The following is a 27,875-nucleotide window of genomic DNA, read 5'->3' as shown; positions in this document are numbered from 1 at the left end:
TTGCCCCATTATAGCTCCCTTCTTCCTATCTGAAAGTTCCCTTTTAATGCCTTAAATGACTCTGGATTCCAGGACTTTCTTCTTAAAACATTATCAATTTCTATCAGTTTTTATAGTCAGTCCTTCATGATACAATAGATGCTTCAGCCAGGGAGAAAAGCTCTGGAAAGGGAAGATGGGTGGTACACTGAATAAGAGGCACACTTTTTCTATGGCCTCACCCAGATCATCATTACATTGATAATTTTACATTAATAATGCTAATAACTATAACAACCTTTATAACACTACACATTTTTTAAAATATGCTATATACTTTTAAGGACATCTTTTGGTTTATACAGTATTTTAAGCTATACACTTTTTTTCACAACAGATACGAAATGACATAAATCTAAAAGTAAAGGCTAATAGACTAGGTATCAGAAGGAAGATTTAGGGCAATCCTGACAGGATAGAATGATGGAACAAACTCAGAAATATGAAAAGTAACAGATTAATGCAAAAGTCTTACATCTTAGTTAGAATAATCAATTTTACAGTTACAAAAGCATAGAATGAGTTGGACCTGGTACAACATCTGTTCAAATGAAAAATGACATGGAGGTTAGGATTAGGTCTACATAATTATGACTCAAGATAAAATTTAAAGGAGATGCACAGTTTAGGGCAGATTGTGACTACACTATTAAATCTCAACATGTTGCTGGTTGATTCTTTATTCTGGATTTGTGATGGTGACATGAATAAATCCACTAGCTGGATTCAGCACTCATCCAGCCTCCATGATAAACATGCTTCCATCCCAACAGAACTCTGAAATGAAGTCTGCCTGCAACTGGGGCTTCAGAGGCTTTCAAACACCTGATGGGTCAGGAGACCAAAAGCACAGTGATGCAGACAACACAGGTGCTTGCTCTGTTGACATTTACAGAACTGAATCATGCTGATTTTGTCTTCGGAAGTGGTTCTCAAAATACATTAAAAGAACTGAGGGATCTGAGAGGCCTTTTTGCAAGGATTAATGAAGTTCTATATATTCCATCTCCGTATCTGTATAAAACTGAATTTTTTTCATAAACAACCAAAACAACATACTGCAGTTTATTGAATACAGAAGCAGATAGGTAACTCCAACTGTCTTTTAAACTAGATTATCTTTGGAAATTTTAAAATATGTAAAATACTGTCATTCTCCTCAAATTTTTTTGTTGTTCTGGAAAATATGGGTATAAAATATTATTTCTTGGGGCACCTGGGTGGCTTAGTTGGCTGACTTCAGCTCAGGTCATAATCTCAGGTTCCTTGGATCCAGTCCTGCATGGGGTTCTCTTCACAGTGAGGAGTCTGCTTCTCCCTTACATGCTCCCTCTGTGCATTCTCTCTCTCTCTCTCTCAAATAAATAAATAAATACATAAAATATTTTTAAAATGTTATTTCTTGAAATATTTTTAAATTAATATTTACTATAACTTTTTAATGTATTGCTTTAGTTTTATAAAATTTTAGTTTTAATTCATAATATGCTACATAGCAATAGAAATAACCCATAAAATAAAAAATTTGGGGGGTCCTCAATAATTGTCAAGTGAATGAAATGATTTTAAGATCAAAACGTTTGAGTACCACTCACCTAGAATAAAACCTCAGCCTTGGTTAAATAAAGGCAGTTGAAAAAAACTATGATTATTCATATATCAAATAATAATATTTTAAAGCCTATAATTAAAAATTAAACAATAGGGCTTTTGGGGCAAGACGGCAGAGGAGTAGGCTCCCCGAGTCACCCGGCCCCGCCAGCTTACCTAGATAACCTTCAAAACACCCTGAACACCTACGGATTCGACCTGAGATTTAAAGCGAGAACAGCCCGAACGCTAGAGAGAGAAGGGTTTTGGCTTCTAACAAGGTGGGATGGCGGGAGGAAAAAAAATAAAGAAGGATCAGGTGGGGGGGGGGGGGCCGCGAGGAGCCGGGCTGAGGCCGCGGCCAGAGCCTCCAGCTCCGGAGAGCCCAGCCCCGAGACGCGGGAGCTTTAAAGATCCGCCCGGATTCGTCCCGGACGAAAGGCGCTCGCAGGGAGCTCGGGCGGGATCCCAGGAGGGGCCGCGGAGCCCCCAGTCTCCCGGGGTCACTAACAGGAGGTGCGCCCGGGGGACAGCGCCCCACACCCCGCGGCCGAGCTCGGGGAAGGGCTGCAGCGCCCCGGCGGGGCCTCGGGAGAAGCCGCTGGGTCGGGGGGCTCCGGGGGAGGGGGCTGCACCTGCTGCCTTCGGGAGCCGAGGCCGGGAGCGCGAGTCCAGTGGCGCAGGCCCCAGACCCAGGGCGCGGGGGACACAGCCCAGGGCCCTGCGCTCCCCGCGGGACAGGGAGGCGGGGAGGGCCCAGGACAGCGAGGACGCTCCTGCCAGGGGCCCCGAGCTGTGCAGATCGGCGCCCCCGCCCCGGGAGCATCCAGGCCGGTGCGGACTAGGACTAGGAGCTGCGGGAGTTACTGCGGGAGCGGACTCCAGGGCTGGGGAGCTGCCGCCGCCAGTGTGGTCGTTCCTCCTGGTGTCACCTTGTGCCTGGGATGGGGCCGGGCCCCAGGGAACAGGGGCCTCACGGGGACAGCAGCTCCCACTGAGCCCGGCACCTGGCGGGGGGGGGGGCTCCCCCAGGTGCACACACCTGAGAATCAGCACAGCAGGCCGCTCCCCCAGAAGACCAGCTGGAAGGACAGGGGAAGAGCAAGTTCTGGACCCAGCAGCGCTGGAAAGCTCCAGGGGAAGTCGAGGGATTTACAGTGTATAGAGCTAGAGGGTACTCATCCCCTCCCCCTTTTTTTCTTTTTCCAGTACAACTTGTTTTTTATATCAGACTATAAATTTCCAATAGTTTCTCTTTTCCCACCTTAGATACAATATTTTACCACCTCTTCACTTTTAAGTTTCTTCCTTTTTGACTTTCATATTTCTACAATTACAGGTCTTAGATATATTGTCCACTTCTAGATTCCCTTTTACATACTCAACTTAAGTCTGGGAGATATACAACATATGTTTTTTGTTTTGTGTTTGTTTTCTCTGCCTCATGTTGTTCTACAATGGCGGAAGTTAATACCTTCTAAAACATGACCAGCATGCACGCAGAAACAAGTGGTAAACCGTGCTGGTTCATTCTGTGACATTATATTCTCTCTTCATTCCCATTCTGCCCCCCTCCTTTATCTCATTTACGTTTTGGTGCTCACTGATGGGGCCCTCTACAAGTATTGTTTTTATAAACTTGGGACTGAGCATCTTCTAACATACAGAACTTAATATACTCAGAACCAAGAGGATTTAACCTCTAGGACCCCTCAGGTAGACTACATTCCCCCTCCACTACAACTTCGTCACCACCACCATCTCCCAGTCCCCTCCCTTTATGTATGTATGTATGTATGTATGTATGTATTTATTTATTTATTTATTTATTTATTTATTTATTTTACCTGTATGATCCAGTAGATTTATTTACCATGTATGGACATTGCCCTGCACACTTTAGACACTTTAATTCATTTAATTCTCTCATTCCTACAAGTACTGCTATTACTACCGTTATTTCCTATTTTATGCAAGAAGAAACTGAGATACTACTTTTCACACAGCCATAGTGGTGGAGCTTGGCTCTGCACATGGGCAGGCTGATTCTGGAATGCTGTCTTTTAACCAATGTGAGATCAGCTCCTAGAATGTACCTGTCAACATGTATCAGTCCATTGAGACTTTTTTTCTAAAACTTGGGTAGATTTGATGGTTTTACATGGAAAACATTGATGGTGAAAATTATTAGAACAGAGGGATAGGTTGAATTGGTGGAATAAAGATCAGAGAAATAAAGATCAGAGAAAACCACTTTATAACAGCTTTTCTATAATAACAGCTCTTCAGGGATTTAGAAAGTGAGCTGCTCTGTTTTCTTGCATGTACGTATATCTTTGACTTAGGGGCTGTATGGTGAAGAATGTGTAAAGCATCTTCCTATCATTATTAAGCAGTTTCTGTTTCACTCTGCACTGAACAAAATGGTTTAGACTAGAAGGAAGAACTCACTACAAAAAGAATCAGAAACAGTACTCACTGCCACAGAGTTACAGAATTTGGACTACAATTCCATGTCAGAAAGCCAATTCAGAAAAACAATTATAAAGCTACTGGTGGGGAATCCCTGGGTGGCTCAGTGGTTTAGTGCCTGCCTTCAGCCCAGTGCGTGGGCTGGAGTCCTGGGATCCAGTCCCACATTGGGCTCCTTGTGTGGAACCTGCTTTTCCCTCTGCCTGTGTCTCTGCCTCTCTTTCTCTCTCTGTGTGTCTTTCATGAATTAATAAATAAAATCTTTTTTTAAAAAAAAGCTACTGGTGGCTCTGGAAAAAAGCATAAAGGATTCAAGAGGCTTCATGACTGTAGAATTTAGATCTAATCAGGCCGAAACTAAAAATCAACTAAATGAGATGCAATCCAAACTAGAGGTCCTAACGATGAGGGTTAATGAGGTGGAAGAAAGAGTGACATAGAAGTCAAATTGATGGCAAGGAACAAACTGAGGACAAAAGAGGAAAAACAATCAAGAGACCATGAGGAACGGTTAAGGGAAATACATGATAGCCTCAGAAGGAAAAATCTACATAGAATTGGGGTCCCAGAGAGCACTGAGAGGGCCAGAGGGCCAGAACGCATATTTGAACAAATCATAGCTAAGAACTTCCCTAATTTGGGGAGGGAAACAGGCATTCAGATACAGGAGATAAAGAGGTTCCCCCCAAAATCAATAAAAACCATTCAACATCTTGACATTTAATAGTGAAACTTGCAAATTCCAAAGATAAAGAGAAAATCCTTAAAGCAGTGAGAGACAAGAGATCCCTAACTTATATGGGGAGAAATATTAGATTAACAGCACATCTCTCTGCAGAGACCTGGCAGGCTAGAAAGGGCTGGCAGGATATATACAAGGCACTAAATTAGAAGAACACACAGCCAAGAATACTCTATCCAGCAAGGCTCTCATTTAGAATAGAAGGAGAGATAAAGAGCTTCCAAGATAGGCAGAAACTGAAAGAATAGGTGACCACCAAACCAGCTCTGCAAGAAATATTAAGGTACAAGATACTGTACATAGAAAACCCAAAAGACTCCACCCCAAGATTGCTAGAACTCCTACAGCAATTGGCAATATGGCAGGATACAAAATCAATGCCCAGAAGTCAGTGGCATTTCTATCCACTAACAATGAAACTGAAGAAAGAGAAATTAAGGAGTCAATCCCATTTACAATTGCACCCAAAATCATAAGATACCTAGGAATAAACCTAACCAAAGAGGTAAAGGATCTATACCTTAAAAACTACAGAACACTTCTGAAAGAAATTGTGGAAGACACAAAGAGATGGAAAATTATTCCATGCTCATAGATTGGAAGAATATTGTGAAAATGTCAATTCTACCCAGGGAAATGTACACATTTAATGCAATCCCTATCAAAATACCATGGACTTTCTTCAGAGAGTTGGAACAAATAATCTCAAGATTTGTGTGGAATCAGAAAAGACCCCGAATAGCCAGGGGAATATTGAAAAAGAAAACGAGAGCTGGGGGCATCACAATGCCAGATTTTAAGTTGTACTACAAAGTTGTGATCATCAAGACAGTCTCGTACTGGCACAAAAACAGACACATTGATAAATAGAACAGAATAGAGAACCCAGAAATGAGCCCTCAATGCTATGGTCAACTAATATTCGACAAAGCAGGAAAGACTATCCACTGGAAAAAGGACAATCTCTTCAATAAATGGTGCTGGGAAAATTGGAATTTTTTTTTTTTTTTTTTTTTTTTTTTTACAGACCGATGCCCAGAGAGGTCATGGTCACAAAGCTCCCAGGAGACAGACACCACTAAACCTGGGTCTCCTGATTTTTGGAGGACTATTTCATGGCTATTATGTTGATGTGTTTTCCTTTCTCATTTTCATCTTTCCCTTTCCCCTCACTTTTTCTCTCTTCCACACACACCTGTTTCCATTCTTTTATTTTTTTAGTGACATGTGCATCTCACATACATGTCCCAGCTTGGTTTTTGCAAGACTAGATTTTTGAGGCACAGAGCTGAGTAAGTACATAGACCTGGTGTCCAGCAGATGTTTGAGGCTCTCCTCTGAAAACCAGAGGTGCTTATTTATAGGGCGACGTGTTTTGCTTCCCACCCCCTCCTACTCACTGATGATTTGGTGGCTCCTTTGAGACTGAAGAATGAAACTAGACCATTCTCTTGCACCATACACAAAGATAAACTCAAAATGGATGAAAGATCTCAATGTGAGACAAGAATCCATCAAAATCCTAGAGGAGAACACAGGCAACACCCTTTTTGAACTTGGTCACAGTAACTTCTTGCAAGATACATCTATGAAGGCAAGGGAAACAAAAGCAAAAATGAATTATTGGGACTTCATCAAGATAAGAAGCTTTTGCACAGCAAAAGAAACAGTTAACAAAACTAAAAGACAACCTACAGAATGGGAGAAGATATTTGCAAATGACCTATCAGATAAAGGCCTAGTACCCAAGATCTATAAAAAACTTATTAAATGCAACAGCAAAGAAACAAACAATCCAATCATGAAAAGGGCAAAAGACATGAAGAGAAATCTCACAGAGGAAGACATAGACATGGCCAAAAAGCAGATGAGAAAATGCTCTGTATCACTTGCCATCAGGGAAATACAAATCCAAACCACAATGAGATACCACCTCACACCAGTGAGAATGAGGAAAATTAACAAGATAGGAAACAACAAATGTTGGAGAGGATGTGGAGAAAGGGGAACCCTCCTGCACTGTTGGTGGGAATGTGAACTGGTGCAGCCACTCTGGAAAACTGTGTGGAGGTTCCTCAAAGAGTTAAAAATAGACCTGCCCTACGACCCAGCAATTGCATTGCTGGGGATTTACCCAAAAGATACAGATGCAGTGAAACACCGGGACACCTCCACCCTGATGTTTCTAGCAGCAATGTCCACAATAGCCAAACTGTGGAAGGAGCCTCAGTGTCCATCGAAAGATGAATGGATAAAGAAGCTGTGGTATATGTATACAATGGAATATTACTCAGCCTTTAGAAATGACAAATACCCACCATTTGCTTCGACATGGATGGAACTGGAGGGTATTATGCTGAGTGAAATAAGTCAATCAGAGAAGGACAGACATTATATGGTCTCATTCATTTGGGGAACATAAAAAATAGTGAAAGGGGAAAGGAGAGAAAATGAGTGGGAAATATCAGTGAGAGTGACAGAACATGACAGACACCTAACTCTGGGAAACAAACAAGGGGTAATGGAAAGGGAGGTGGGGTGACTGGGTGATTGGCACTGAGGGCGGCACTTGACGGGATGAAATAAATATTCTAAAATATACAAAATATTTTAAAATATACAAAAAAGTAACAACAAACAAATAAATAAATAAAAATAAAACAAATGATAAGCTCGCTTCATCAAGGTATCTAACTCTAATTTCAGATCTCTGTTTTGCTTCTTTCTCATTTCCTTTTTTCTGCCTTCTCTTCTCTGCGTCTCTATGTCATATATTCATGGCTATTATGTTGATGTGTTTTCCTTTCTTATTTTCATCTTTCCCTTTCCCCTCACTTTTTCTCTCTTCCACACACACCTGTTTCCATTCTTTTAGTTTTTTTAAGATTATTTAGTTATTCATGAGAGAGACAGAGACATAGGCAGAGGGAGAAGCAGGCTCCCTGCAGGGAACCTGACACGGGACTCAATCCCAGGACCCCAGGATCACTCCCTGAGCCAAAGGCAGACACTCAACCACTGAACCACTCAGGCATCTCTGTTTCTCCCCATTCTTATCTTTCTTATCTTCGGAAAGAGATTTCACTACTACCTCAAATGCACATAATATCAAATTATGTAATTAAAAATAAATGCTTTGTTTAAAAAATAAAATTTTAGTATATTTCTATCAGATCTCTCTCTCTACTCTTTCCTCAGGATAAATAAAATTAATATTTCTGAAAACCAAAAAAAAAAAAAATCCACCCAACTAAATTTCTAACTTATACTTTAATGTAATGTTTGAGTTTCTCTTTAGAAACATTTTTAACATTCCTAGAAAAAAAATGTAAAGAGAAAACAAGTATTTATTTATTTGTTTGTTTGTTTATTCATTCATTAAAAGATTTTATTTTTTATTTGAGAGAAAGAGAGAGAGCACACAAGCAGGTTCCCTACCAAGAAGGGAGCTGGACACGGGGCTCAATCTCAGGACCCTGAGATCATGACCTGACCTGAAGTCAGACGCTTAACTGACTGAGCTACCCAGGCACCTCTCATTTACTTATTTTAAAGAGGAAGAAAGAGAGTAAGGTTTGGGGGGAGAGGGAGGAGGAGCTCTGGGAGAGGGAAAGAGAATCTTAAGCAGGCTCCACACCTGGGCAGAGCTCTACATGAGGCTTAATCTCACAACCCAAATATCATGACCTGAGCCAAAATCAAGAGTCTGATGCTTAACCAACAGGCGCCCTGAGAAAACAATCATTTAAAATATATTTTTTATTTATGAAATGGGAAATGAGGAGTTTATGTGTGAAGAATAAGTGAAATGTGAAGAAAAAAGGAAGAGATTACTCTGACAAAGTCTAAAACCAGGGGCTTATTAAAAATCAATATTTGTTTTTAAAGTCTTCTTCTGAAATGATTTCTTTGATTTCTCCCAGAGAGAGAGTACATGCCAGGGAGAAACACTGCAGTGGGTTATGGCTAGAAAATTTGAGGCTACTTTATGACAGAAGTTAAATTTGAAGCTTGTTTTAGCTTTGTGTTGAAATTCCATTCTGTTGTTCCTTTTCTTTACTGAAACTATGTTATATATAAAATGCTGGGGCATTCTACTGTGTAGACCCACCCTGAAGTGGATGGTAGTTGCCTATGGATGATGGCAGCCTTAGGAACTGATCGCAAAACTGAGACCAGTGAAGTAGCTACTGATGGAGGTTGACCCAGGGAAATTTAAGTCACCTTTGGAATCACCAAAGGATCCTGCCTTCACACAGTGTGTTGTGCTGGGGCTTAAACCATTAAACTGAGAGATTTTCTGACTCCTAGCCCAGGTATTTTAACTACCATTATATCACATCAATTAGTGTCTTCTTCTACTAGATGTCAAGTTAAATTCAAAGCTAACCTAGGTCAGGGATAAGGATCCTATTTTTCTTTTGTAACCATATTGGTTTTATCCATTATTAAATGTGATTCTAAAGGTAGTAGGTGTTTGGTAAAGACTGGTGACTGATTTGCCACTGATAATAGATGAATACATCAAATCTTTTGAAACCAATAATTCAAAGAGATGGATGTTTAGGTTGTAATATTAAACTCAACTCTCAGTGTGGTGGAATAGTTAAGAAGTATTAGAGGATTGAGACATTTTCTGGATTTGAGTCTTGACTCTGGTATATACATGTTTCTGTCTTTGAGAGAGTCAGGAAATATTTTCTTTGGTTTCTCAGTTGTCTCATTTGTAAAGCAAGGTTATTAATAATATGTATAATGGGTTGCTATAAAAAGTAATACATATAAAGAACTTAAACTTGTGAGTGGGCAATTCTAAACTCTCAGTGACCATTATTTATCAAGATTTTTAAAACTCTTTTATGTGGAATGATTTATACGATTTCTCTTTTCCAATATTGCATTGTGATCTAAGGGTCAAATTAGTTAGAATACAATGTTTTTGTAAACTATGACTCACATATGTTCATATGATACTATCCCATCTGTTTGAAATATAATATTTCAATCAACTGGTGTTTTGCTTTTATGAGTACACTATGTTTCATAGTCCTTGTATTATCTTGGGAATGCGTGTTGTTCATTTATTTTTGTTGTTGTTGTTGAATTAATGAGTTAGTAGAAGAGAATATAATCAATGCACTGGTTTCTAACATTGTTTCAATCAGATTACACTAAAATGAAAAAAAAAAAACTGTGTGCGCCTAGAATATGCGCAACCAACCCTGCTTACTTGGTTAGGGTTATTTTCTGTTATTTGCTCTTCTCAGTATATAAATTGCAACACTACTAGTATAGCATCCAACTCTCTGGAGCAAAAGGTAAGTGAATTAAGAAGAAATAACCAGCAAACTGGCATTGATATTCATGAGGATAGCGAGCACTGGCACGTGAAATCTCAAAGACAGGCTGCACTTCCCTCTATAAACAGTGACACAGTAAGAACTACCTGGAAATTGTCCAGGATTTGATAGAAAGATCATTGAGTAATAGTGTCAAGAGAGCGGAGTTCTCAGAATGGCTAATGCTAGCTCATTAATACAGACAAATCACAGTAACAGCTCTCATTCAATTTCTTTAGTGCTAATCCACAAGGGCCATACTAGATATATTGCTAATTTTTGTTCTTCTATACTTTTATTTAACAAACAATTACACTACACTTAGGTACTCTGTTAAGTTTTGGGAACACAGAGTTGAAATAGGTAAACTCTTCAAGGAATTCACAGCAGAGTAAAGGACACTAAATGTTATGATAGTTAATCATAAGTTCTTATTTAGGCGAGGAAGAGAGACATACAATATCATCTCAGAGGTGAGTAATTATTTTTCTGATGGGAAGGGGAAACCTGAATCTTGAATGGTGAATATGTGTTAATAATGTGTATAGAGTAGGAACTAGTAGAGACTTCCAAGCAAAGGAAACAGCATGCTCAGGAGTTCCAAAGGCTCAGGCAACATGCTACATTTAGGAATTTCTAATCCTCCAGTATAGAGCCCAGGGTATGGAAGAGCCAGATGGAGGATAGAGAGAAAAGCCATGGTCATATTACCAAGGGCCCATTATGCCATGCTAAACATTAGAAAGCAATGGGTAATCATGAAATGATATTTTTAGAGGGAAGTGACATATTCTAAATTGCATATTGAAAACAAAACCCATAGCAAAAATGAAGCAATAGATATGAAGTGGACTTACTGGGTGCAAGGATGCCTGTTAGGAAACTGCTGTGGGAAAGCAAAGTAAGAAAAAATGAAGGCTTGACACAAGACTCCAGCAGCGAAGATGGGAAGGGAAGAATGGAATTGATAAAAATTACAGGAAGATAATTTGCTGGAAATTAGAGACTGATTAAATGTATGAGATGTGAAAGGTAGTTATTTTTCTAGGTGAATGATGTGGTACCCTTTGTTGGGAGGTCACAGGAGAGGGAAAAGGTAGAAAAAGAGGATGGATTTCCATATAGGATAGGTTCAGTTCAAGGTTCCTGTGAATTTATAATGGAAGACATCCATCAAAAACTTGGACATGAATCTAGAAATCAGAAGAAAATTCCTCATTTTTCAAATAATATTATAACTCAATTTACAAAAAAAAAAGAAAAACTAAGAAAAAACTTTAGTGTTAACTGTATGCTAATCACTAGTCTAACTATGAATCATTGAAAAAATATCATTTAAGTATTTGTTATATGTATTGCTCTTGCTTTGAAGTAGCTCATTAACTCAAAGAAATATGAGACTTGTCTAATAATTAACCCACAAAACAGGAAATCAGAAATGCAAAAGAAATGTTCAAATTTTAAGTCTTTAATGTGTTTATGGATACCTTTCAGTCACCTTTACCCAGACAAAATTGGTACTTTTTCAATTTAGAGCTTTGTTTCCTTCCCACTCTATCCTAATCTTTTTGTATGGCATCTTGTATGATCACAACACTGCTCATATCCTGTATAACCTAGAGATAGACGGGGGATTCAGGGCTCTTCCAAAGTTTTACAAACCAACTATTGCCAGATAATAGCCTCCTGAATAGCCTACCATGAATCCCTCCTAAGCTTTTTCTCCCTTTGCTGCCATTGTCCTTCTGTTCAACAATGACTAATAAATAACAATCAAGTCGTTTTTCCTTCTTACTATGTCAACCCTTAATTATTGCATTAACTTTTATTACATGTATAATTAAAAAGTGAAATAGTACCATTGATATATGTGAAAAATATATGAACCTGAATCATTATAAAAATATGGGTGCTCTAAGACATTTAATTAGGACTGCGTAAAGAATGAAGAGCTATGTATAGGAGTGATTTATTAATTGGACTTATTTGTTTCTATTACAATGTTCATGGTGATTCTTATGATATAAAATCTAATTTGAAAACAGATGATAATATTTCCTAACTTGAACTACCTGAATCATACATAGGGTTTATCATAAATCCCCCATGTAAAACTCATTGCATATTGAATCAATTCCAAACTTTCTGGTTTGATGCTCAAAAATCCTTCCTAATGTGATAGATTGAATTTGAACATAAAACTGTGAACTCCACACCTGTGGTTTGGCTCCAGCCATGTCTCTTATGTGCCTATTTCCTTCTCTGTTCTAAACTCAACATTTAGCTCTGTTTTTTCCTAGTCTCTGAGAACTTCCCTGATCCTTCCAGTCTTCGGTAATTCTAAATACCTTAAGCATTTATTCTCTGTCTCCTTTCCCACTTTCTTCAATTATCCATGTCTGTTTCCCCAAGTAGCCTATGAAGGAGTGAGGGGGGAGAGGTAAGTGGCTTTAGCAGTGAACCGGGAATAAGTTAGACCTTGCTTGCCAGTTGCAGACACATTGTATGTTTTCCCAACTTTCAATAGTATTATTGGATAGATATTAGTATTTGTGGATAATTAAATACAAGGTTCAAAGAGAGGTTCAAATAACTTGCCAAGGCATCTTTCAGTAAGGAGCTGGATTTGAATCCTGTGCTGCCTGGTGTGTTCTTCCTCCCCTCACCCATGGCCTGAGTATAGTGGTTGTGGGCTTTGAAGTCAGGGGGGTAACAATGCTGCTGCACACTAACTGTGTGGCTTCACTTATTAAATACTTTCTATGTTTTCTGTCAAAGATTTCACACACCTTATTACAGGTAGAATTGTGAGCAAAATCCCTAAGCCGTGGTACTAAAACTATCCTCGCTTTATAAATAAGAACATTGAAGCACAGGGAAGTTGGGTAACTTACCCAAGATCATGGAACGGGAGCCACCGCTGGACTTGAATCTGAGCCCACACTTTGAATCACTCTGTTCATCATTATGCATCTATGGGAAAGCACCTTAATTTCTTTAAACAGCAAAAGTGTCCTTATGGATATAGAATTGTTTTTGAGGATTAGATGGGATGATGGGGAAAGATTAAGCTTATTAGCTCACACATGGTAGAAACTAGATATATAATATTTGTTGTTATCTTTCATTATTTTACTGAAACACGGAAGGGGAACAGCAATTCAACCTTTTTATCTTGCTCTTTTTATCAAAAAGTAGTCCTGTGTCTCATAAATACTTACTGATTTCATTATTTAATATATTAGCTGTTTTGAAAGATAGTGAGGAGAAAAAGGGTGTTATCAAATATTGACATACATTTGTAGAGCACTAAACTACTTTGAGTTTAAACCATTGTAAATAATCAAGCCTTGTTTTATGCTACCATACAGAAAGAAGCTCCTTGGAGGAGAAATCTCCTCATTGGATCTGACATCTATTTAATAGAAGAAGTTATCAATATAATCTACCTCAGAATCTGAGTACTTGTTTTACTCATATTTGTCTATAATACAATAATTTAAATATATTTTGGAATTTGTTCCATCATTTTCTATCATGACTCCCTTTAAGATACTCTGATATTTAAAAGTGCCCTCAGCAGAGCACCTGGCATACATCAAGTATGTGGAACTCTTTATTTGCAATTCTATACCAGGAGAGGACAAGTTATGGTCAGCCCTTTGTTGAAAGTTAGTTTTTCTATGCCTCCACCTCCAAATTCTAGTCAGTATCCCTCTAAATATCTGTCTATGATGGCAAAGGTGGCAAGGATGAAGTGTGCAGCTGGGTCAATATTCAGATATGCCCCCTGAAAAAAAAAATGGATGACCTGACAGTAGACAAAATAATGACATCACCCAGTTGAGCACACAGAGAATTCCAGAATGAGATCCAAGTGTCCCTTTGAGGCAATTTATAAATGTGTTACAAATAAGATTAGAAAGATTGCTGTATCTCAGAAAGAAGACTAATCTGTAACTCCTGGGAGCTAAATTGGATGATGTCGAGTAACACGTTAAAAAAGTAAAAAAAAGGGATATCTTCCTCAACTTGAGATGGTATTACAGTCTGATAAACCCAATGTAAGTTGAAAAGATAGGTTGAAAATGTATTTAATATGTCTAACCTATAATCATCATAGTTTAGCACAGCCTATCTTAAAACTACTCAGAACACTTTCATTATCCTGCAGCTGGGCAAAACCATCTAACACAAAGCCTATTTTATAATAAAATTGCTATCTCATGCAATCTATTAAGTACTGTACTTAAAGTGAAAAAACAGAATGGTTGTATGGATACAGAATGGTTGTAAGTGTATAGATTGTTTACCCTTGTGATTGCCTGACCCACTGGGAGCTGTGATTCGCTGCCTGTAACCTGTATCACTGGGGTATCGTACCACATATCACTAGCCCAGGAAAAGACCAAAATTCAAAACTCATAGTACAGTTTCTACTGAATATCACTTTTGTACATTGTAAAGTCAAAAAATCATAAGTCGGACTATCATAAGTCAGAGACCATCTGTAATAAAAAGGAGGGTCCATATGGAATCAAGAAAATTAATTGAAGAGTAATCACATGCCAGGGTTCTAATGTCTAAGGAGATATAAATGATATCTGGAAAACGAGTATTTTAATCATCAGGAAGACAGACTCTTAAAATAATCTGGGTAAAATTTTCCACAGCCCTCCTCAATTTCTTATACTCTGTTTCAATTTTTAAAAACTATTTGTTTTCCTATTCTGTTTACTTGGTATCTTGATAATAGAAGGGCTTCCTGGAATAACAGAAAATATGTTTCTGGTCATTTGAAAAAGCATAATTCTCATTGTAAATTAGCTATTCTGGTTCTTAAATTACTCTCTATTTTATATAAAAAAATTTGATTAGAGTGAATTAGTCTCAGGATTTATTAATCCCATGGTATACTCATAAAAGTTTGTTTTTAAATCTGAAAAGCAAAGAAGATCTTGATTCTGTAGAGATGCTCCCATGGTGATATTTGTGGCTTTCGATCTATTGATATTTTTTTATCCACTCTCTGGTTATTAAATCTAGTTGTGCCTTGAATTCACCTTGGTTCCTTTTGAATGCATCTGTTCATGGGTATCCCTCCAGACCTTGGAATCAGCCAGGGGCTTATATATTATTATTATAACAATTTCTTCAGCTGATTCTGATGGTGCATTTGCTATGCCTCCTGAACTACAATAATACTGTGTTTATGAGAAAAGGGCAGCCCAATAAATTAGGATAGCTGCTTGATTATTCATGCAAATAAACTAAAAAATAGAAAGATATAGGCATATTCTCCTTATGGAGAAAACCTGGGTGAGCAGTATAATCCCCTTTGTGTGGGGCCTCACCCAGGGCCATGTCCTCTGATAGTGCTTGATGGATGCCTGGTGACGAAAAAAAAAAAAAAAGATGAAACGACACTAAGAAACCAAGACAGAAATTATGCTTGTGGCTGAATTAGAAGAAGTTAAGTTAGGTCAGTTTTCAACTTCAAGTTATCTACCTCAAGGTCAGAACATGATGTTCTTCAAGTTCTCCAGAAAATAATAAAAAATTATTAAGTAATAATGTCAACCTTATCCACAACAGGGAGGATGCTACTTTTTTTTTTCTTGGTATTTCCTTTAGTAACTCCTTTTTAAAGTCACAGACAAAAAAAAAAAAAAAAAGATTCTTCACCGTGTTTGAGGAAAATGATGTAATTTAAAATATAGCACAAAGTGGAAGTCCAGTTCTCACACGGAATAGATGATATTGTCTAGTAACAGGAGCACTATTATAGGACTGATTTGGGAGTTTTGTGCATGCTGTTAGCTTAAGAGGGAAGAATTTGGATACAAAGGAACATAAAAGTTCAACCAATGGGAAACCATGGGTCTACTAAGCAAGGAAGTAAACGTAGAGAAGGAAAACAAATGACCAAGGGGTAGGCAGATACTGCAGCTTTTGGCAAACAGGTCTTTAAAGGTTTTGGGTTAGTGATATCATTAGGATCCAATTATGTGGATACTGTACTTAGCTCTCAGCTGTTCTCTGAATAGTATTGGCTTCCTTGGTGTATGTTCATGCAGAGGCAGAGTCCAGTCCTGTTTGTAAAATCAGAATTAAATGACGTCATTCTCAATAACAAGTGTGCATCTACTCATAGTGTACACTCAATAACTGGTCATCAGTATCACACCTAGAGGAGCCAGAGCTGACTAGGAGTGTCTTGTACAATGATATATTTAATGGTACAAGAGATATTTACACTTTTAGAAGTTCCTGGTAAAGACAAAGTCTAGGATGCTAAAGGATGATTCAAGCTCTGGGTAAAGCTAAGCTATCACTGCAAAATCCATCAATACCCCAGCACACTGAATGTGAAAACCAACAAAAGTAATATTCCTCCCAAGACTGTGCAGACACTGTCATCAAAGTTAATAAACATTTATTGCAAAAGATTATTGGGAAGCTTCCCAGAGCTGTTTTCTCCCAGGGAAATATATACTTACAGAAGCTGTGGTTTAAAGGTAACTCGATCACCCATCATATTTTAGGTTGAGAAATGACCAATAGGGACAGTGTAAGCGGTAGCACTTATGAAACAAGAACTTGGCACTTGACAGCTGTTTTATTACACTTTGAACATATTGAAGAAATAAATCAGGAAGGTAGTAAAGAATTTGGATTTCTAAAACCCTACGCTAGGGAACTCAAACCCTATGGAGTCTCAGAAGACAGATTGTAGGCTCTGAATGTGTGCAAATTGCTCTGGGCATCAGTAAGGACCTCTGCCATCATGGGTCCCCCAGGCCTTGCCAGGAGGAATGACCAGGACAATAGCTTTTCACTGAACAAAACTGTTAATCTTTGAGTTACCTTCAGCAAACAAAGCAAACTCCCTCTTCCATTATTCTTGTCTTCTCTTACTAGATGTCAAAATATACTTTTATTTAAATATATGCATGGAATTTTGCTTTTCCATGGTCTGAGTTCATAAAAAAAGAAGGAAAGCAAGAACTAAAGCAAGCAAGCAGGGAAGCAAGCAACAAAGAAAGTTCTTTGTTCTTGTTCTTATGGTGTAAGTTAGATAAGCAAGTTTAACCATCTCAGAGTGTTATATAAATGTGAGGTGCCAGTAAAGACTATTTCTGGGTATAGTACATTGTGCTATCCACTTATTAAGGCAGGGAGGATCACTAACAGAATGAAATGTTTATTCATATTTATTGTATCCTGATTTTTTTGCCTCTTCTTGTCCCCTAATATATTGTTCTAATCAGCAGACCTATTTTCTGCCTTCTTTGATACCACAATCTTACTTATTGTTTGAGTTAAATCAGAGAAGGCTCTAGCCCTTGGCTTTCCCAATGTGAAGTACTATATATAAAATGAGTTACTGCAAATAAGACAAGGCCAGTGCCATAAACCTGTCAACCTCATCTCCAGGATTTTCTTTCCAAATAGCACCACACACTTTCTTGATATTACCTCGCATTGAGAAAGGGCAAGCCTCTATTAAAGTTAGGCATTTATGAATCTCATGTTTCAACACATTCTCAATAATGTAAAGGATATGGGAGTATTAAGCATGGATCATTTTGAATGGGTTTTGGTGGGGATTCATCACATGTGTGTGCATTAAACCCTTCCCTTGCAAGGGTTTGAATAGTTAGTTAGTGTGAAAAGCAAAAGGCATTTTAGTTTGGGTTTAAGATTTGGTGATAGCATTCTTCAATTTGCCACACTCCATCCAAGAACATCAAACAATCATGGAACAGCAGATGTTGATATTTTCTCTAGCAATGGAGCTAACCTCCAAAGGATTGGCACTTCCTCTTTTGTATATCATCTAAAGCAAAGCCAGATGCAGCAAATGGTCTTGGCCAAGAAATTAAAATTAGATCAGAAGCCAAATATCCTTAGGAGGATTTTGGTGTGTCCTGCTGGCAACACAGAATACAATATTGGACCTTCTGGATCTATATGAGAAGAGGCAGCACACAATGAACAAACTAAGCTAATTAAACTGTATCGGGAAGATTTTCTTTTTAGCATGGCATCTGGTCAGTTTATTATATCTAAGTAAAAGTGGTAATTAAAATGAAAAAAAAAAAGGAACTAGGCGATGGCTTAGAAGCCAAGTACTTCACTGCTGTCCTAGATAGTTTAGAATCATAGTCTGGATGTAACTTTGTTTATAGTCATATTGAGGCATTTATATATATGTGAATACACATATTAGATAAAAATAACTACTTGAATATACAGTGACCCAAAAATTACCTTTGGATCTGCAGAAATATGTGGCCAACATGAGAGGCTCAGCTGTGAATTATGACTCAGAAATTAAAATTCTACATTACCTTGCTATTCAAACAGTGATTCGACTTTGGATTCTTCAGGAACCATGTTAGAAATGCAGATACTAAGGCTACACCCCAGACCTACTGGATTAGATTACATTTTAACAAGATCCCTGGGTTATTTGTATGAACATTAAAGTATGAATGCACTGCTCAATTATACTAAAAATATGTGATGTATCTGTGTCTGTGTATGTGAGTGTGTAGGACACACACATAAGAATCACACTGTCATAGAAAATCACAGTTTATAAAAGATGCTCTTTCATTTTTAAATACACTACAGTTTTGAGCCTATAACTAACACTGTTCCCTGTCTTCTCTTTGGGAATCACTTGCTCCCAATATTCAACATGGTTTTCCATCTCTGCTGACCTCAAACAAAGGAAAGTTTTCACAGGGGCTGTAACCTTGAGGAATGAGGGAATAAAATTTCCTCTATATTTTTCCAAAGAAGGATGCTATGAAATTTTTTAAGATAATAAGAATAATATATAGTATTTATTGAGCACATACAATGTGCAAATGTCTCACAAGGATTTCATATGTATCATCTCATTTACCTGCCTAATGACACTATTACATAGTTATTATTGTTCCCTTGTTCTATAGTTGTTGATAGTGAGTTTCAAAAACTTTAATAAATTATCTAAGATCAAACAGGTAGCATGTGGAAGGATCCAATCATATTCATATTCATAATAGCTATTCAAAATAAGCAATATGCTAGTCTCATTTGAGTCATGCCACCAAATTACAAGGATTTGACACAAGTTCAAGCTTGAGCAATATCAGGATATAATAGGAATTATCACAGACTAGATATATATACCAGAAATTTCGCTATGAAATATCACTGAGCTAGAAATAAGATAAACAGAAGTGAGTCCATTGTCCTCTCACCTAAATCAATTTTTATACTTACATGGAGATTTTTAAAACTAATACACAGTTATTCTAACCCCTTTGAACTTCTATAAAAACTTATTGGACTCAAATCACTTTGACTACTTACTAACCTAAATTCCTCTATTGCCGCAAGACATGTGTAATTTCTCCAGCTATCCTGTGAGCTTCTTATAGAGACAGAGACCACACACACCTTTGTCTTTTATCCCAGAGGGTGGATGGCACCATGCCCTGCCTTTAGCTTTTTTCCCCCTGCCTTTAGCTTTTAACATGTTTATGGATTAATTGGCACACTCTGGACAACCTCTGATTTCAAGAAATGCCCCAGAGTCGGAACGGTATTTAGATATTTACACCAAGTGGGAAGTAAACTACAGGTCATCTGCCTCTGAGGCGAGTTTTAGGATGTTAACATCAGGGATAGTCAGGCTTAAGACACAGTCTTTATTTCCTTTGATAACTGAACTTTATCCATGACAATATAGAGTTTTAAATAAATAAATCATTTGAAAGGAAATATTGAGAGGTACTTTTCAGAGAACAATAGAATTTTAGAGTTGGAGAATACAGAGAACAGTATTCCAACTCCCTGAATCAGAAATCAGAGTTCATAGAGGATCTGTGAATTGCCCAAGGTAGCAAAGAAAAACAGACTCAAATTAAGTCTTATACCCTGATAGCCTATCCAATATTATGTCCCTTATAGGATGCAGTATCCACAGTCAAACACTTTCTTTGACTGATACAACTCCCCAGTCAGGGAGGATGTTGAATGCCATTAATCTCTTTCAATGAGGCACTTGATTTCAAATCCTGCAATATAGTAATAATGATGCCAAAATAATCCAGCAGATTATATTGTGCTTGTACTTGAGTGCCCAAGTGGTTGGCAAAGGAATCAGAAGAGACTCTGAGAGAAATGGCAATATCCCTCAGTATTATTCTAGAGGGTATTTGGTACAGCTTCCATTCACAAAGCTAGATCCAATAACTTGGTTGATGCCAATAACACTAACTCCATGGAGGAAAGGATTAATAAACATGTGAGCTTTAAAAATATGGTCATCTACTAATTGGATAAAGTCCACCCGAGGTAATTTAGCAGAAAATAAGCAAATGAACTAAAAAGTGGTCACAGAATGTCTCTTGTATATGGTAAGAAAAAAGTCTCATGTTAGATTATCAGTCAAAATCAGTCATTATTCAGTTGCATCCTTATATAAAACTGAGTGCCCATACTTCTCCAATCTGAGGAAAGTATTTCTCACACATGGATGAACATGGTAGAGAACAAACACCTAGGACTTTCTAAATCGTTATTATAGCAACTAAATAGTTGAGCATGGCATACTCTATGGCAAGTGTTTACCACACACTCATTTGAATTATTATAGTAATCCTTCTGAACAGATATTGTAATCCTCACATTATATATGAGGAAAATGAGGATCCAAGATACCATAACCAGCACAGTATCACATAATAAATAAACGACTGAGACAGAATTTGACCTCAAATTTGCCAGGTTCCAAAATCAGTACTAACAATTCTTTTATGATAGGTTATTTCCTGACTCCTTAAGACATTTTGGCTTTCCTTACTATTTTTTCATGATAATAACTTTGCAACTTTATTAATTAGACTCATGTGAAAGAATATTCCACAAAATAGACTGCTGTTTCTCAATTGTTTTGACTCTCAAGAGTTTTTGTTCCATATATAAACTTATTCACAGAAAATCCAAGACTTTTTTGTCTATGACAGAAAAATAATAAACATGGGAGATCAGATTCTTGTCAGAGTCCTGTATGCTACAGGGAAGGTAACATGTCTTAAATGTTTTATACAAATTGCTATTTAAATATTATGGATATGGTTGGGAAAAATTACCATAGGGTTGTGGTTATGTATGTTATTTAATACCATTATGGATTGATACAAATTATAAATTAGTTTTACTATACAATATATTGTGGAAACTTATTCAATATCCCTTCAGGAAAGTTGAGAGTGATTATATACATGGTATTTCAATATACAGAAGAGGAAATTCCTCTGCCAGCTAGTATTGCCATGCTGGAAAACAGTATGGAAATTCCTCAAAAATTTAAAAATAGAGCTACTCTAGGATCCAGCAATTGCACTACTAGGAATTTACCCCAAGGGATATAAATGTAGTGATCCAAATGGCTACCTGCACCCCAATGTTTCTATCAGTAATGTCCACAATAGCCAAACTATAGAAATAGCCCAGATGCCCATCAATAAATTAATGAATAAAAAAGATGTGCTATATCTGTATACCATGGAATATTACTCAGCCATCAAAAATGAAATCTTGCCATTTGCAATGATGTGGATGGAACTAAAGGATATTATGCTAAGTGAAATAAGTCAATCAGAAAAAAGACAATTATATTATTTCCTTCATATGTGGGATTTAAGAAACAAAACAAAGAAGTAAAGAGGAAGGGAGGGAAAATAAAACAAGACAAAATCAGAGAGGGAGACAAACTATAAGGGGCTCTTAGTCATAGAAAACAAACTGAGAGTTATTGGATGGGAGATGTAAGGGGGGATGGGGTAACTGGGTGATGGATGTTAAGGAGGGCATGTAATGTAATGAGCACAGGGTGTCATATATAACTGATGAATCACTAAATTCTGTATCTGAAACTAATACAGTCTATGTTAATTAATTAATTTTAAATTAAAAAAGAAGAGGAAATTCCTCAAGATGGTCCAATTAAAAATAAGACTATCAATTCCCTTTCCCTCTATATGTTCTGTATATCTCTAACATACTATAGTATCATCTACCATCCTCAATGTCTGAAGAGGTTTTGCTGAGCTTTATCTTTTGCAGTTTTTAATATGGGAATTATGAATCCTAATATTCTATTGAAAATAAAATTGGACTATAATATTGAATATGCATTTTCAAATTGCATAATATGCCCAGAGATTTGATAAGCCACCCTTTGTTCCCATGAGAACCAGTAAATCAGTGAGCTCCACAATACTAAGGTCCTTAGTTTCAATATCCTCTCCCAACAGCCTAGACTTTCTAGAACAGTACTGAGAAAAGTAAATATACTTTTGATAAATATTCATCTTACTTGACAGAGTGGAATGCCTATGTGTTAGTGATACAGTATCATCTCAGTGCATGAAATAAAAAGCAATTCTGACGTGCAAATAGGCATCTAGAGTGGCATATAAAGCACTGATTAGATGAAGTCTTCCTAAGCCAAGTAATGTGGATAACTTAGAGAGTGTGTGGCAGCCAAGATAAATGAACCTTATTAAGAAAAAAAAAAAAAGAAACTTGTGGTTATTTTTAAAAGGGAAAGGCTGGGGACACACTTAAGCTAAGGACATACTGAAGAGATGGCTTGGGCAGCAATTACAGGTCTACTTTAAGAGTAAAAACAAGAGCAAGAAGCTTCAATCACAAAACAGCAGATTTAAGTAAAACCATAAATATTAGACTGTGGCTGGAATCATGCCTTTCTTTTAAATTGTTTTTTCAGTAAATATTAGATTTGAGTAAAAAAAGAGATACTGCGTTTTATAAATTTTAGTATGAAATCATTATATTGTATAATCAATCTATTGGAAAAGAGGATAGTTTAAAATAAGAGTCACCATATGTGTGTCTGGAACTCTTATTCCCACCCAGCCATTAAAAGCAGAGTCTACACCTTTAGCTTAAGAAGCTTTGAACAATATGGACTGACTTGCTTGGCTCTGGGGGTCATCCTTGGGGTTGAAGAAGTAGCCAACCTCTGTTTTATATGCAGGAATTAAAATACAAAACCCACCAGGACCTTTCCAATTCTATAAGAAATGGGGACTGCTAACTCTAAGGCACTGGCACATTTGATAAAAGTCATTTCTATTACCGCTTTTTTTTTTTTTTTGGAATTGATTTTAAACTGTATTGGAGAATTTTATAGCCCCCTTTTTGGTAATATGATCCCATCCAAAGGCTTTAAAGTTCAATTTTGATTCAAAGTTATTTTCCTTTGTTCAGGGTATAGATTTTTCTGTCAATATGAAAATGAAAAAAATATAATTCTTGAATGACAGCTTAGAAAATTAAAACAGTGAAAACTAAAACTAAAACTAAAATCAAGGATTAGAAACTTCTTTAGTTTTGTTACTAAACAGACAACCAAGCATGTTAGACTACAGATAAAAAGTGGGCCATGGAAATGATGATGGAAATGTCCATTAGGGGAATTGTGATTCATGGAAATCACAGGAGGGAGTGAGCCCTCACCCAGGTGCCAAGTCCTCAGAATTCCAATGTCTTAAAATGAAAAGCATCCCCAAATTTAACATATATATATACATGTGTATATATATATACACGTATATATACAAATTTGTAAACATATATATATATATATATATGTTTTGGATTTGGTTAGGGACATATCAGTGGAAGTAGTGGATGAAGACATAAGATTTCATGCTTTCCCTAACATTCTATCAATAAAGTCTATTAACTTAATGGATGGATACCCTCATATGGTGGTCACAAATTTCAGGACAGAAATGAATGGAATCCAATCTAAATTTTGTTGAAGGAAAATAGATTGAGTCAGGGATAATACTGGCATCTTCCCAACTCCAGAAATCCCAATTTACCGTAAAGTCACAGACTAGAATATATAATAAACTAATAAAAACATTTGTTAAGCATAGGTTTCAAAGTTAGAGCAATGCATGGCCTTTTCTGAGGAAAGTTAAGCGCATTTATTATTTGTGAATAGCTTATTCCCCTGACTGCAGTACCTCTAAGTAATATACATTTTGGAGGGGAGAAATCTCTTTCACATCCTATTATTAAGCTATGCACATTTCTTTAGGATAACATGGGAATTAAATAAAGAAATATAATTTCAGACAGAACACAGTACTTGGGATCAGTAGATGCCAGGCAGGTCTCCACTAAACATTTAAGGAACACCAGAGCAATATGATTGCTGAAGCAATTTTTCTTCTGTGTTCATAAGATATATTTTAAAAGAAATGTCTTTTACAATGAAGTTCTGAAATAACAATGGTCTCAATAAGGATCCTTTTCTAGAAATCAGAGCACTAAATTCTAATGCTTAATGAGTTTATTGGCCACATGTCACTACAATTTCACCAAATTTTTCTTATATTCTCTAATCCTCACAATAAAAATTCAAATAGATTTATCTTATTGAGAGGTATTAAGTTTTAGTGAGTTTCTTCATCATGACCTCTGTCCCCCCTGACTTTTACCTTTTCTGAGCATGTGAAATAAATCACAGGATGGTAACTCATTTCATTTTAAATGAAATTTCTGGTTTTGCTTTTACTTCTCTATGCTTTCCTTCAGTTAATGCTGCTAATCAGTAAACTTTTGGGGATGTAAGGCAAATATCTTCAACCACTGGTACATACACAGGTTCTTTAACAGTAATCGAAGTGGTTTATTGATTCAAATGAATAATACTTCTATTCCCACCCACCCAACCTTTGGCTTAAAAATGGAAAATATTAGGTATGTATACACGCTATTAAGAATTGTGTGGTAAGCAGAAAGAAAGGGGAAAAGAAAGCAGAACTAGGTAATTTGAACTTAATACAGTCATGGAAGGTTTTATAGAAAACAGAGCATTTGAGTGAGAGAATAAGCAATAAATATAATTCAGAGAGGCAGAAATGGCAGGTGGAAAAATCTTTCATTTATATAGGTAATGGCCTAGTCCAGAGCATGGAGTTGAGGAAAAGCAAAGAAACATCATTTAAGTGGGTAGCATTTGTGTTTAGACTATAAAATTATTTTCAGATCAATAGACTGCTTATATTGTAAGACAGTAGATTTTTAACTTAGAGCAATATTCCTCAATTTTATAACCTTGTGGATCTCAAAAGAAGAAGAAGAAGAAGAAGAAGAAGAAGAAGAAGAAGAAGAAGAAGAAGAAGAAAGAAGAAGAGAAGAGAAAAGAAAGGAAAGGAAAGAAAGAAAGAAAGAAAGAAAGAAAGAAAGAAAGAAAGAAAGACACTTAGTATGACAGACATGGATTCCAGGTGGACTAAACTTGAGTGGCAGCTATCTAAGTGAACACTTGATGCATCATCATTGCATTAAAATGTAAGCACATACACTGAAATGATGTGGCAAGTCTGAATTGCGAAGTGGCCATCCAGAATGATCCAGAATATACTTGTATTGATTTATAAATTGCTATTTAAATGAATTCACACAATTAAAAAGAAAATTCATAGAGAAATGCCATACCCTGATAGGAAAGATCTGTAAACCTCAATTTTATTTTATTTTTTTATTTTTGTAAACCTCAATTTTAGAGGCACTGTTTTATCGTCGATATAGACCCAGTAGAGTTTAAAAACACAATCATATTGGCACTTTAAAAGAAATATTTTAGAGAATTTAATCTTAAGAGACACTGGGGAACTTTCGAAGTAACTGGTTCATTAAAGGATTCTGTCAACTAACATTTAGCTAAGCCCCTAGATTCCACCTCGGTGTTAGGTGCTAAAGAAACAAAGATGAATGCCTGGTTCTGCCATAAAGCTCATGGTCTAGTTGAGGAAATAGTCCTCTTGACATATAAGAGTAATAAAATATGGAGATGCAACGATAGAGAGGTTGAAAGAGAAGAGCTTTTTAACCCAGCTTTGAGACTAGGGAAATGAAATGATGAGGCTAAGTGTTCCATACTGAACTGAAACTGTGTTTAAGTTTGAGCATGAGTGTATGTGTAGGGGCAGGGGTGGGGCATTTAAAGAAGAAAGAACAGCATGAATAGATGTTCCTTTAAAACACTGCCAAAGAGAAAAGTTTGAGGCAGGAGATGTTAGAGAATGAAACTGGAAAGGTTGACAGCAGCTCATAGTCAATTGGCATCAAGGTGCTTTGTCTTCTTTTTTTTTTTAAGATTTATTTATTTATTCATGAGAGAGAGAGAGAGAGAGGCAGTGACATAAGCAGAGGCAGAAGCAGGCTCCTTGCAGGGAGCCTGATGCAGGACTCAGTCCCGGATCCCGGGATCACAACCTAAGCCAAAGGCAGGCACCCAACTGCTGAGCCACCCAGGCGTCCCAAGGTGCTTTGTCTTTAGGCTATGGAGAGGTAGTAGAGCAGGGAAATCAGGGGATGACATAGCTGACTGGGTCTTTAAATAAGATAACTCTGGGGAAAAGAATAAAGAGGGTAGACAGAGGACTCTTGTAATGTTACTCAAAGTGATGATGAGTCCCTGGACTAGAATATTCGTGATAGAGATGGATAATAGAAGAATTAAATTATATGTAGAAGATAAAATCAGTAGGATACTGACTTTACACAGCGAGTGATAGAAAGGAGCAAATCGAGGATATATTGGTTTTCCAGGTTAGAGATAACTATCAACTGAGAATGAAAATATAATAAGAAGAAAACACATTAAAGAGAAAATGATGAATTTAGTTTCTGACATGTTGAGAGTATAAGGCCTGTGGGAAACCCAATTAAAGACTCTACTGAGGGATGAATATGCAAGCCTGAAATAGTATGGCCTAGAAATACAGTAAGATTCAACAAGTTCACAGTGGAACAATTTGGTGAGTGATATAACTTGAGTGATATAACTTACTGAGCAATTAAGGAGGAGCTGGACTGTTTCCAAAGATCTTTAAATGAATTATTTCATTTACAACTCACAACAAGTCCATGGAGTAGGTGCTGGTAAAATGTTCATTTTACAGATGAGTAAGTTGTAAGTGAGCTGGCCCAAGGTCACACAGCTAGGGAGGGTTGGTGCTTAGACTGAAGCTCGAGAAATCTGGTTCCATGGAATCCATCTATAACTGCTCAATTATATGACTTTCTGGGAAAATGTGTAGTAGAAGGAGCTATAGTTAATGGCCGAACCCTGCAGAGCACCAGCATTTGCATTTCATATTTATTATCTTGGTAGAAGGTTAGCTGATGAGTGAGATGAGTGAGAAAATGAGAGATTCATGGAGAACCAGGATGCATGGTGTTACAGTAGTCAAGAGGCTGCAGAAGAAAGCAGTGGTCAATTATACAATCTCACTTGAGAAGCCATTAAACAGTCATCATTTGGTTTGGCAATTATGAGATGACATCTGTGAAAGTGGCATCAGGAGAAATTTTGGAATAGAAGGCATATTACGATTGGTAAGGTAGTAACTGACTAACGTGACTATAACTCCTATTTTGAAAGTTCAGAAGAGAAGAGTGAGAGATTCAGGGAGGAAGACCAGAAGCTTTGATCTGTGTTGGTGCCAATCTGCATGATTATGTAACTTTCAAACTTTCCCTAAATTCAGCTTGTTCTAGATACTGTTATTTCTGTTAACTTGGAAATTCAACCAGTTATATCACCTCCTCTTTAATCCCAGCTGGATTCAATTTGTCTC

The 27,875-nt window shown here is 37.1% G+C and overlaps 1 protein-coding gene across 7 annotated transcripts in view; it reads right to left on the bottom strand.

The window, feature by feature from the left end:
* Positions 1-27,875, bottom strand: part of RIT2 (Ras like without CAAX 2) — a 475,191-nt gene that overhangs the window by 324,959 nt on the left and 122,357 nt on the right. Inside the window, exons 3-4 of one of the 7 annotated variants that reach the window (XM_049112675.1) lie at positions 16,204-16,274; positions 13,077-13,197 (exon numbers count right to left, since the gene is read on the bottom strand). The exons of 4 other annotated variants lie outside the window; for them this stretch is intronic. In XM_049112675.1, coding sequence (XP_048968632.1) covers positions 13,077-13,155 — 79 coding nt within the window. In that variant the 5' untranslated portion in view covers positions 13,156-13,197; positions 16,204-16,274. The remainder of the gene's footprint in view (positions 1-13,076; positions 13,198-16,203; positions 16,275-27,875) is intronic. 2 more of the 7 variants (XM_049112676.1, XM_025429017.3) reach the window with 2 other exon arrangements.

The sequence above is a fragment of the Canis lupus genome, chromosome 7 (genome assembly GCF_003254725.2).
Source record: "Canis lupus dingo isolate Sandy chromosome 7, ASM325472v2, whole genome shotgun sequence".
NCBI lineage: Eukaryota > Metazoa > Chordata > Mammalia > Carnivora > Canidae > Canis > Canis lupus.
The sequence above is the reverse complement of the archived record's forward strand: the minus strand, read 5'-3'. Positions and strand labels throughout refer to the sequence as shown.